An 11,933-nucleotide genomic window follows, 5' to 3' on the forward strand; every position below is an offset into this window, starting at 1 on the left:
GAGGAGTTACAGTGGGGAGGGGGTCAGGAGGAGCGAAAGGAGAGGAGGCGGAGCTGGGGGACCCGGACAGTTTAAACTGAAAGGGGGAGTACCGGCAGGGAGAAGGTGGAGAAGCGGCACGGGTGGGTGGGAGGGGCAGAGCTGCTATTCGGGGCCCTTGGTGGGAGCGAGGCGACTTCTCCCCTCCATCCCCAGAAGCTCATAGTCCGGAATTCTCTGCTGTGACATTCTCCCGAAGGGCCGGTCTGTCGGAACCCGGCCCAGCAGTCTCTGCGTCTCCCCCTCCCTTCCCGGGGGTGGAAGGGGCCAGGGGGTGGGGCCAGAGAAAGGGTTGGGGTATCCCAGCCGGCCCCCCACCAATCGCCGCCCCACGTTTCAGCTGCGAGAACTGATGGACGCAGGCACCGCTCACCTCGGGGGCTCTTTGCCGGCTAAGCGCCGAGATCCAGGCTGAGGCGGAGATCTGGAGCCCTCGGCGCCCTCCTCTCCAGCGGGGCCGGTGGGGAGCGGCCGCTGAGCGACCCTCTGGGGAGGGAGAAAAAGCGGGCGCAAAGCCCGCGGGTCCTAGAACAGGGCGGGAGCGGGGGGAACAGACAGCCCTCTCCTCCCACAGCGCATCCGTCCTCAGAGGCTTGACCAGGACTCTCTTCTCACCAAGACCCCTTTCTAGGGTTTCCAGTCCTGGCGCATCTGGGAAGGGGACCCCTGCCCGGCCGCGCCCCGCCCCCCGGCCCCCGCCCCGCCGACGTCGCATTAGCATGAGCGACGCAAGTGGCCCGGGCACCACTCGGGGGCCGAGACTCGCCGCGTCACAGCCCCGAGTGGAAAGGGAAAAAAGAGGAGGCGGCGGAGGAGGAGGCAAGAGCCGACGCGAGGGGAGGGGAGAGCGGCTGCTGGGCGAGCGAGCCGGCGGGCGGGCGGCAGCAGCATGCCCCTCGGCCCGCGCGGGCGGCTTTTCAACGCTTCGGGGACGGCGCCCGGGGAGCCGGAGGTGCAGCGTGCTCAGTCTCTAGCCCTGGCCCCTCGGCGCGCCCGCCTTCCCTGACCGCCCCTGATCCCAGCAGCGGCTGGTCCCGGCTCGGCTCCGAACAGCCGCGGCGTCTCGAGGGGCAGGGTCTTTGCCTTTCTCGGGACACATGAGCCCTGCAGCCACCTGAGATACAGGGGGCGCTGCGCTGCGCTGCGCTGCGCTGCGCCGCGCGGACCGCGCCGGCGAAGTTCGGTGCCCTGGTCTCTGCACTGCAGGGCGCCCGAGCCCGGCCCCGGCGGAGGCGTCCTCGGAAGAGCGGCGGAGTAGAGGCGATGGAACCCGCGGCGCCGGTGGGCCCGGCCAGGGCGGCAGCCATCAAGCTGTCGGAGGCTATGGGCGCCGTGCTGCAGGATCCCCGGCGGCAGCGGCGCCTGGTGCTGGTCATCGTGTGCATAGCGCTGTTCCTGGACAACATGCTGTACATGGTCATCGTGCCCATCGTGCCCGACTACATTGCCCACATGCAGAAGGCCGGCAGAAACACCCCGAGCACCGAAGCATCCACCCTGCAGCCGTCCACTCCAGCCAATGGCGGTGCCAACATGGGCAACACTTCAGAGTCCCAGAAGGCAGAGACAGAGAGTGAGGACGTGAAGATCGGGGTGCTGTTTGCCTCTAAAGCCATCCTGCAGCTGCTGGTGAACCCCCTGAGCGGGCCCTTTATTGACCGCATGAGCTACGACGTGCCGCTGCTTATCGGCTTGGGCGTCTTGTTCGCCTCCACCTTGCTGTTTGCGTTCGCGGAAGACTACGCTACGCTCTTCGCTGCGCGCAGCCTGCAGGGCCTGGGCTCAGCCTTTGCGGACACGTCTGGCATTGCCATGATCGCCGACAAGTATCCGGAGGAGCCGGAGCGCAGCCGCGCGTTGGGCGTGGCGCTGGCCTTTATCAGCTTTGGAAGTCTGGTGGCGCCACCCTTCGGGGGCTTCCTCTACGAGTTCGCGGGCAAGCACGTGCCCTTTCTGGTGCTCGCCGCTGTTTCGCTGTTCGACGCGCTGTTGCTGCTGGTGGTGGCCAAGCCCTTCTCAGCTGCGACGCGGGCGCGGGCCAACCTGCCGGTGGGCACACCCATCCACCGCCTCATGCTGGACCCTTACATCGCCGTGGTGGCCGGGGCGCTGACCACCTGTAACATCCCCCTCGCCTTCCTCGAGCCTACCATCGCCACGTGGATGGAGCATACGATGGCGGCGTCTGAATGGGAGACGGGCATGGCCTGGCTGCCAGCCTTTGTGCCGCATGTGCTAGGCGTCTACCTCACCGTGCGCCTGGCGGCGCGCTACCCACACCTGCAGTGGCTGTACGGAGCCCTCGGGCTCGCAGTGATCGGAGCCAGCTCCTGCGTGGTGCCTGCCTGCCGCTCCTTCGCACCACTAGTGGTCTCGCTCTGCGGCCTCTGCTTCGGCATTGCGCTAGTTGACACGGCACTGCTGCCCACGCTGGCCTTTCTCGTGGACGTGCGCCACGTTTCCGTCTACGGCAGCGTCTATGCTATCGCCGACATCTCCTATTCCGTGGCCTATGCGCTCGGGCCCATAGTGGCGGGCCACATAGTGCACTCGCTCGGTTTTGCGCAACTTAGCCTTGGCATGGGCCTGGCCAACCTGCTCTACGCGCCCGTCCTGCTGCTGCTGCGCAACGTAGGCCTCCTGAGGCGCTCCCGATCGGAACGCGACGTGCTCCTGGACGAGCCACCCCAGGGTCTGTATGACGCTGTGCGCCTGCGTGAACGCCCGGTGTCTGACCCTGACGGCGCACCTCGAAGCCCTTCGGGCCCCTTTGACGAGTGCGAGGACGTCTACAACAATTACTACACCCGCAGCTAGCAGTCCCGCTACTCCTCTAGGCCACCCCCCCCCCCCCCCCCTCCCTGGGTCAAGGTGGCTACTTTGTTAGAGCACTGGCCAGCTCAGGCTGAGGGCCCGCCCCTTCCAACGAGTATTCCACAGCCTCGCGCGTCTTGACTTCCCTGTCGGGATCCCCTCTCTATGACCCCTTTCTGTGCCTCCCTCCCTCTCGTCCAGTGAGGCGTAGAGCACGGGCGATGCCATACGGTCCTGCAGAGATAAAGAGGTGCGAGAGGCGCCACCTCGGGGCTCCCCTGTGTAGAACCGTGCGTCTGTCTCTTTCCTTCCGTTTCTCTCAGTGCCAAGTTGGCCCCCTGCACCGCGGTGCTTCCGGCCCGAATCAATAAACTATATCTGTTCGAGACCGAGTCTCTTTACTGATGAGGGTGGGCGGCCGGGCACAGGGCTAGGGCAGAGGGGAGGGTAAGCGGGGTCTAGCCCTAATCCAGGTCTAGCCTGACAAGCTCTGGGGAAGCCTGTGGCAGAGGAGATACACGAAAAAAAGCAAATTCAGCAAAGGCTCCCATACACCCTGTAGCACACGACTCCCTTCAGCCCGCGGCAGCCCCTTCTTTCCAGCCCCAAAGCAGCACCCCAGGGCGCCGCCCGGGGGAGCCTGAGGACCCGCACCCTCCGGGTACGCTAGGCCCCGCCCCTTGAGGACACTCCCTGTGTCAGCCTTGGAGCTCGGAAGCGCCGGGCGTGGGCTCCCTTCGAGCCCGGCATCCCCGCCCGCCGCGGCTCTGGCGTCTCCGGTGAGGAGTAGTGGCGGAGCTGTTCCGGACAGAGGTCTCAGTCAAGTGTGTTCGATAGATAGCTAGGCTCTACCCTTCGAGGAGCGGGGGAACAGTTGGTGTGTCTGCTGTGTCCTGCCTGTGCGGGTCAGAGGCATGACTGAAGAGGGTGCCAATGTAGGAGCTGGTGCCAACCCCACCCTCTTTACCCCACCCTTACCCCGGACTTGGGGGAAGCATCTGGCCAAGGCTGTCGGGAATCTCCCCACCTGAGTCTCCGGACCTGCAGGCCACGGGTTTGCAGGCCACTCCCAGTCCTGGAGCCTGCGGCCTGATGAAGGCCGAAGAGCCCTCCAGTTCTGGCATAGAGGGGCAGCAGAGTTGGGGTATGCCTGTATATTAAACAATGCCTGTAAGCGTCTTCACTGCTGGTGCGTGCACGTCTGTCCCCAGTCTGCCTGTTGGGCTGTGTGTGTGGGTTTGTCTGGGCAGGGTCTGTCTTTGTGGGTCTGTCTGTGTGTGTTGGTGTCTAAGGATCTATATCTGGGGTGGGGGTGGGGGGAGGAGTGCTTTGTCTGGGAGGAGTGTCTGCCTCTGGCTGCGTGGTCTTTAAGCATCCCAGGTCTGTAATCTCCACTCCCTCCCCCACAGCCCCCTGCCCCATAGTGCCAGCAAGGATGGAGTGGAAATAGAAAAGGACGGAGAACCTGCAGTGATCAAGAAACAGGGTTATTATTATTATTATTATTTTCATTATCATTTTGAAAGGAGTTGTAGTTTGATTTGAGCCTGGCCTAGACGGCGGGGAGGGCCCAGATTTCCCCGGACCCAACCCTCTCCAGGGTTGTGCGGACGCAGCCGGGGCTAGCGTAATGGAGTTGGGGGAGCGCCTGGACTGGGGAAGGCTGGTCAGGGGACCAGTGGGCATGGGTGGAAAAATCTCGGGCATGGGTGGGAAAATCTCGGGCCTGGATTCCGCCGCCCTGACACAAACTCGTCCGGGAAGCCGTCCGAGCCGGGGCAGGGGTCCCGGAGGTAGGATCGCTGCAGGCGGCGGCGAGGGTAGGGGCGAGGATTGGGAGCGAGAGAGACGGGGTGGGGCCGAGGGAGGGAGGGAAAAGGAAAGAGGGGAGGGAGGAGGAACAAGGGGAGGGAGATCACAGGCGCGGCTGGTCCGCCGGCAGCCAGTAGGGAGGCCGCGGGGACCCGGCGACGTCGGAGTCTCTACCGCGGACAGAGGCCCCCACCGCCGTACTGCTGACGCGCCCCTGGATCCCTTCCGGCTCATACTCCCGCCCCTAGTCTTGCCTGGTGCGGTGGAGCTGCGGCCAACGCGGCAGAACCGAGGAGGGCAGGTGAGAGGGGCTGGGCTGGAGGAGCGCGGCGCGGGGAACAGAGCGCAGGGAGCCGAGGGCGGTGGAGGAAGGCTCCGTCTAGGGAAGGCGCGGGGATCTAGAGGCGACAGGATCCGCGGGATTTTCCCGAGTCCTGAACCGAAGCGGCCGTCGGGGAACCGCCGGGAGACTGTTGGATTCCACCGCTCTGGCGCTTGCGCGCCGAGAGTGGAGGCAGGCGGACCGGGAGGGAGCAGGACCGTGAGAAGTTAGGGGGAAAGGGCTGGGAGAGGCTTGACCGTCAGGCTCCGCGGCTCCACGTGCGTATCCTCGCTTCTCTATTCTGGATCCCTGTGTGCTAAATGCCGAGGTCTGCACTTTCTATGCCCAGCCATGGCGTTGCCGGGGCTCATGCGGTCCCCCTTTGAATTGCGGGTGCGCCCCCGACCCTCGCGGAGGCGGGAGGTGGGGAGCAGCCGCAGGTGACAAGTGTGAACTGGGTCCCAGGGAGTCCCTAGAGGACAGGGGCCAACTATGTTGTGGGGGCGGAGCTGGGATTGGGCGCCGGGGGCTGAGCGGAGACCCTCTCCTGGCAGCCTTCGGAAGCTAGGCTGGTGGCAGCATGCATTGGAGGGCACCAAGTAAAGATAGACAGAAAGATAGGCTTTCGGATAGACATATGCCTCTTAATTGCGGGCCCATGGGCCAGGGAGGAAAAGCAGCCGGGAGGACACCAGGCCCTCCCATTTGGTCCCCAGGAAGCCATCCTTTTCCAATCTCACACCTCTCAAAGATACAGGGTTTCCAGCTGCAAAAGGGCCTCTACCAACTGGACCTTGCCATCACCCACGGTCCTTTCAGAACTCTGCAGCCCTGCAGGCCCCTAACTTGGATGCCCGCTGCTTCCATTTTGCAGGGTGTCAGGGCAGCTACCACGCTATTCAACAGCTCTGGGGGCCACCTAGACCAGAGCATCCTGGCACAGAGTTAGTGTGGGTTCTGTATTCTCTGCCTAGTGCTGCCAGACAGCCCCAGGCTCACCCATTCCTGAGCCTTTTTCATCCATCTTTCTGAATGCTCTGTCCTTGGGTCATCTGTGCCTGGAGCCTAGCCCCCCTCTGTGCTGTGCTTGCTTGGGGTGGGGGAATCACATGAGCTAAACATCAGTTTTAGGCTCTCAGGAGAGAATAGAGGATGGGTAAGTGAAAAATCATGGGTGCGTGGCTCTGAGGTTCTGCTTAGGGGGGTCGCTGAGGGTAGAGGATGGTCTTAAAAATGGGCCTTTGCCCCTGTTGTCCTGGGTCACTTCTACTGTAAATAAAATATTATCCATTTTTCATCAGGCTGAGTCAGGTGGCCCCTAGGGCCGGAACTGCCCAGCTGCCCTGTACCGTTTCCCTGAGCATTCTCATGCCACCCACACTAGGAACCTACAAATCAGAGACTGATTGCCTAAGTCACGGTCCAACCAGCAGACCCCAGGACCCTCCACCACAATCCCTGCCTTGGCCACAGGCCAGGCTCCCTAGTTGGCCCAGACTGTGTCCTGGAGCCCACAGCCTTAGAGGACCTGTATTCATTTACGCAGGCATTCACGCATGCGTGCATTCCTTTTATTCAGCTACCCAGCCCTGATCCTACTCCATGCTCATCACCCAGCTGGGTCCCAGAGCTGAAGCACTGAACACAACGGGAGAAGCTAACAGTCTACTAGGAGAGATTTTAATCAGCAAAACATTTATCTGTTGGATCTCAGGCAGGAACAAAGCGAGTACACTGCCAATGACCCCTTGTGATTTGGAGTGAGCCTGCCCGAACTTGCTCTTTCCCACTCTGGCCTGGGGTGGTCAGTTGAGCCTGGGGGACAGTCTTATGGAACAGCTGTCAGCTAAAGGCTTGCTGTAGACCTCTCTCTATCCCATCTGGGGATTCAGAAAGGACACTGTGGTAAGGGGTGCTGGTCTGGAAGTTGGGAGGTTGGGACCAGGTCTATATGGAGGCCTGGTATAATTGGGCCCCACATCCAGCTGTGGTCTCCTCCCAGGGAGGGGTGGAATATCGGAATCTGGGAGGTGAAGGGTCCGTGGCAGTTCTTTGTGGCTTCTGTATTGATGCCTCCCTGCTTCTTGGTCCCCAGGTCTGCACCTCTGCTTCCCCAGCCAGGAGTCACCACGATGCCCATACTGGAAAAAGTTCCCCAAAAGATGGCAGCAAAAACTCCCAGCACTGAGGAGGAGCCTGTGAGTGACTTTTGGAGTCCCGTCCCTTATCCCCACTCTCCCCCACTCACCTATCCTTGCTTCCAGAATAGTCCTGTATGGGACTGGCCCTGAGCACTTGCCTGGCGACCAGCCCTGCCCTCTGCTGGGCATGAAGCCCAGGCTGCAGTCCTGCCCTGAGCCTGGGAGAGCCTGGAGGGGTGGGGAGTGGCTTCAGGGGGTGCTGAAGAATTGCTGACAGCCATGCTTCCTAACTCCCAAGGCCAGGAAGAGCCCTTGACCCGGGTCAGGTACTCTATTCCCAAGGCTTTTCCCTCTCCCCAAGTTTCACTTGCAAAGACTTTGAGCCCAGTGGAGTTGCCTTAGGCTAAGACTGAACTCTCTAAGCCTTATCACATCTCAGCCCCAGCTGCTGTCCCTAGTTCAGTCCTGAAGACTTAGGCACAATCTTCCCCACTGGCTGAAGGCAGTGCCACCCCTCCTTAGGCAGGCCTCCTCCCTCCCCACATTCCTAAGTGGTGGAGCAGCCCATCTAATCTGCAGGTCATTGAGGTGTTGGCCCCTTGGTGACATTTGTCCTCGTGCCACGTCTTTCCCTGGGGCTTCATTTGGAACCCTAATCAGAACTTCTTGGCTTTTCCACATGAAATTGCTCACCACACTGTCCTGACTGTTACAGCTGACAGACAGCTCTGTTGCTGAACATGCCATGGCATGTTCCTCACACTGGCCTGGGGCTTCCTTGAGAGCAGCCCTTCTTTCTCCATTGTTCCCAAGTCCAGTCCAGGGCCTGGCTCACATGCACTGCCCATGAAATGTGTACTGACTTGAGACTCCAGTGTCCAAATTAGTGTCTTCATTGGTACATGTCCCTATCCAGGAAGCCCAGGATAGTCTGGGGAGGAGCCCCAGAGGGCTGAGACATGTGAGCCGAGATTTCCTGCCTCATCCCATTTTACCTACCACCGATTCCCCATGACTGAGTCCCAGCACACTGTCAGAGCCCTGAGGAAGGGTGGCCTGATTCTAGCAGGGGCTCCACTCAGGCCTGCTGATACTCTTGGCAAGGCCACCAGCTGGACTGGGCTTTCTGCAGGTGCCTGCCCACTTGCCCACCATAGTCCCCAAGAGAAGGAAGAGGGAACCAGAGCAGCTGGGTGAGGGGTAGGCATGGCTCTCTTGAAGTGGGCTGAGCAGCCTAGAATGCCGCCCAGAGCACCCTCGTCCTCAAGCATTCTCTGGGATAGGAGCAGCCTACAGTTAGCACTGACACCCTCCTCCCTCCCCCTAGGGCAGTGAGCTCTCAAGACTGGATCAGGCAGGCAAAGACTCCCGTTCATTCATCAGCACAGGCTCCCACACGTGGTCCTTGTCTGCCCAGGGCAGCTCTGGGGAGGGCTCCAGCTCAGGCAGCAGCAGGACCAGAGCACAGGCAAGCTTTCAGTGGGTCCCTTTACTCCACAGCCTGCCCCCACCACCCCAAAGGGAAAAACCCCTGAAAGAAGGTGGCCCCCTACCACCAACTTTGTGAACTCAAATCGGTACTATGAAAAGTCGCGGTTTCTGGCTGTGACTAGCTCAGTGAGGAAGAAGGAAAAGGAAGGAATAGAAAAAGGAGCCAATCTCTCCTTCAGTGTTATACCCTTTGGGTCCAGAGATGAACTAGCTTCTGAAGCCCCAGCTGGGAACAATTCCTAAATTAATGGTGACCAGCAGCCAATATGAATAACGGATCTCTTTTACCTTATACCCATTCTTTATGGTTTAAAAGCACTCTCATGTAGGATCTGTTTGATCTGATAAGAGGTAGAAGCTATTACCCCCATTTTACAGGGGAGTACACTGAGGCACAGAGGTGAGGGGGTTTGCTTATGATCACACAACTTGTCGGCATCAGGTTCAATGCATGAACCCAGGTCTGTCTGCTGCCAACATCAAGGTCTTTTCCTCTACACTTTATCCCCTCCTGGGGGGCAGGCCTGGGATATCAGAAAAAACAAACAGAAGATTTCTAAGGTCAGAATTCCACTGAGCTGGGTCCTAGAAATAGGCAAGACCCAAGATGGGGAACAAGGATAGGAACAGATGGAGACACACTCCAGGGACCAACCTGGGGACAGGCATAGTCTTATAGACCCCACATAAGATCCGGCATAACAAGTGCCTGTCAACTCTCTCTTCTAGGAGTTGCCCAAACTTCCAGTGCCCCCCCTGCAGCAGACCCTCGCCACTTATCTGCGATGCATGCAGCATCTGGTACCTGAGGAACAGTTTAGAAGGAGTCAAGCCATTGTGCAGCGGTTTGGGGCCCCTGGTGGCCTTGGGGAGACCCTTCAGCAAAAGCTCCTAGAACGACAGAAGAAGACAGCCAATTGGGTAAGAGTTGTTGAGAGGGGGCGGACTGCAGAGAGGGCGCAGTGCAGACAAGGGAACCACAGGGTGGGGGGCAGGGAGCAGACGTGGAGACAGGGGTTTGGATGGGGGCAGGTAGGTAACAAAGATGGGGCAGATGGGGGCATAGGGAAGAGAGGAGAAACAAGGGGACAGCAAGGGCAAAAGTGAGGGACAGACAGGATGTGGGATGGGAGATAGGGATGGGGATCAGGAGGGGCAGATGGGAATAGAGATGAGGTGATGGGGAGAGAGGGGTAATGGAGATGGAGAACAATGGGAGTCAGGGATGGGGGGACAGACAGGGACAAGGATAGAGGACAGATGGGGAAAGGGATGGGGACAGGTGGGGCCACAGGGGATATAAATGGGGCAGTTGGGAAAGACAGGGTACAGAAATGGAGACAGATGGGGGACAAGTATGGCAGATAGAGATGTGGCAGCAGAAGGTAGGAGTAAGTTCAGGGAAGCAAAGAAGGGGAAAAATCAGGAACGGGACACACATAAGGATAGGCAGGGTTCAAGGATGAAGTACCAAACACCCAGAATAGGAAATTGGGATGGAAGAGAGGGAAGGTATGGGGCAAAGATGGAGGTCAGTCATGGGGGACTGGAGAGCACACAGGCCCCAGCAGGTAACGGGGGCTCAGAGTGTATTTGTGGAATGAAGGAATGAAGCACGTGATCCAACAAAGTGTCCCAGTCATTCATGAGGGCTGCCAGGATGGGACGGGTGCTCTCCACAGGCAAGGTGACCTTGTGCAGAGGGGTATGGCCCCTGGGGGTAATGGCACCACTCCTGTCCTCCCCAACAGGTGTCTGAGTACTGGCTGAATGACATGTATCTCAATAACCGCCTGGCCTTGCCCGTGAACTCCAGCCCAGCCGTGATCTTCGCCCGGCAGCACTTCCCAGACACGAACGACCAGCTGAGGTGAGGCCACCATGCTCCTGGGCTCACAGCTGGAGAGTCTGCCTGGAGCCCAGCCCCAGGACCAGGAAGGAAAGGTGGAGGCTTGTGCCCTGGCTGAGCTCTCTGAGGCCCAAAGCGCCCAAGACAGAGGCCATCTGGGCCACGGGTCCAGGAAGTAGGTTAGATGAGGCTGCTCTGTGAGGGACAAACACAAGGTCTTCTTCAGAACATATTTATTTGGGATGCAGTGGACAGTAGTGGAGGCCGTGGTTGCCCCACCCCCTGGTGTTTCGATGGCATTCTTGCCCTGGCTGAGGCCCTGGAAGGACGTGTGTACTCTCTGACCCCACCAGGACTTGAGGCTTGCACTTGGCCCTAGGACACACTGCCCCAGACTGTCTGAGAGGAGCTCCGCTGAGCCCCCACCAGCCCCGAGCTCCAAACAGAGGCTCCGAGGGGGTGGAAACGGTTCCTTCCTGCCAGCTGCCACCACAAGAGCCTCTACCATCTGCTGTAATTTCAGGGCTCACTGAACCACTGGAATGGCCTCTGGGCCCACCGATGTTGCTGGGGGGGCGGGGTAGGGAGCATTTGCACAGGGATGTGGCTGGGAGGAAGGGCCTCTGGACAGGAGTGGCTTGGAGCCACACCCAATGTGGCCCAGCATGACCACGGTTCAGAGAGGAAAAAAAAAAAAACCAACCAACAAACAAAAGAGGCAGGGCCTACCTGGGCCTACAGGCAAGGCTCAGCGATGCTCAGAAGATCCCCCATCCCCTCCTTCCCCACCAGGACTAGCCCCACTGAGCTGCTGGCCAGGCAGCCTGGGTAGCCCAGACCTCCGGGGAAGGGGGGTGCGGGGCAGAACAAAGTATGCCGATAGATGGACGAACAGCTTCTGAAAACAGTTCTCAAACTGCATCCAAGGGGGAATTTTCTTCCTGATGCAATCAAGCCAGGGTCCTCATCCATGGACAGTTGAGATGACACAGTCCTGCGGCACCATCTCTGATGATGTCCCCCCCGCCCCGCCTTCCAGCACCCCCTTCCATTTTCATTACCACTAAGGGGACCAAATTATTGACTTTCCCCCAGGAGACTGGATTTCCCCAAAGCTGGGTTCCTGGCCTAGTCTAGGCCCAGCACAGTCCTTTCCTAGGGAGAACCCTACCCCTGACCATCCGCCCTTCTCCTGCCTGCTCTGCGGCCCCTCCCAGCTTCCTCTCCCTCCTCCTCCTCATTCACCTTCAAGGATCCTCTCCTCCCTGTTATCCGTTACCTCCACAGGACCATTTTTTTTTTTTAAAGATTTTATTTATTTATTTGACAGAGAGAGATCACAAGTAGGCAGAGAGGCAGGCAGAGAGAGAGAGGAGGAAGCAGGCTCCCTGCTGAGCAGAGAGCCCGATGCGGGACTCGATCCCAGGACCCTGAGATCATGACCTGAGCAGAAGGCAGCGGCTCA

The 11,933-nt window shown here is 59.8% G+C and overlaps 2 protein-coding genes across 2 annotated transcripts in view; both read left to right on the forward strand.

Moving 5' to 3' along the window:
- The first annotated feature begins 1,302 nt into the window (after nucleotides 1–1,302).
- On the forward strand, nucleotides 1,303–2,856 carry SLC18A3 (solute carrier family 18 member A3). The gene has a single exon (XM_059395882.1). It carries the CDS (start codon nucleotides 1,303–1,305, stop codon nucleotides 2,854–2,856), a length of 1,554 nt encoding a protein of 517 aa, XP_059251865.1.
- A 1,849-nt stretch (nucleotides 2,857–4,705) lies between these two features.
- The window catches only part of CHAT (choline O-acetyltransferase), a 49,030-nt gene continuing 41,802 nt past the window's right edge, over nucleotides 4,706–11,933 (forward strand). The window contains exons 1-4 of the mRNA XM_059395883.1: nucleotides 4,706–4,966; nucleotides 7,083–7,185; nucleotides 9,352–9,540; nucleotides 10,371–10,489. Of these exons, the coding sequence (XP_059251866.1) occupies nucleotides 7,120–7,185; nucleotides 9,352–9,540; nucleotides 10,371–10,489 (374 nt within the window). The 5' untranslated portion in view covers nucleotides 4,706–4,966; nucleotides 7,083–7,119. The remainder of the gene's footprint in view (nucleotides 4,967–7,082; nucleotides 7,186–9,351; nucleotides 9,541–10,370; nucleotides 10,490–11,933) is intronic.

The sequence above is a fragment of the Mustela nigripes genome, chromosome 4 (genome assembly GCF_022355385.1).
Source record: "Mustela nigripes isolate SB6536 chromosome 4, MUSNIG.SB6536, whole genome shotgun sequence".
NCBI lineage: Eukaryota > Metazoa > Chordata > Mammalia > Carnivora > Mustelidae > Mustela > Mustela nigripes.

What these genes read in the sequence shown, in the direction of transcription:
- SLC18A3 (XM_059395882.1), top strand. Translation starts at nt 1,303, where the DNA reads ATGGAACCCGCGGCGCCGGTGGGCCCGGCCAGGGCGGCAGCCATCAAG.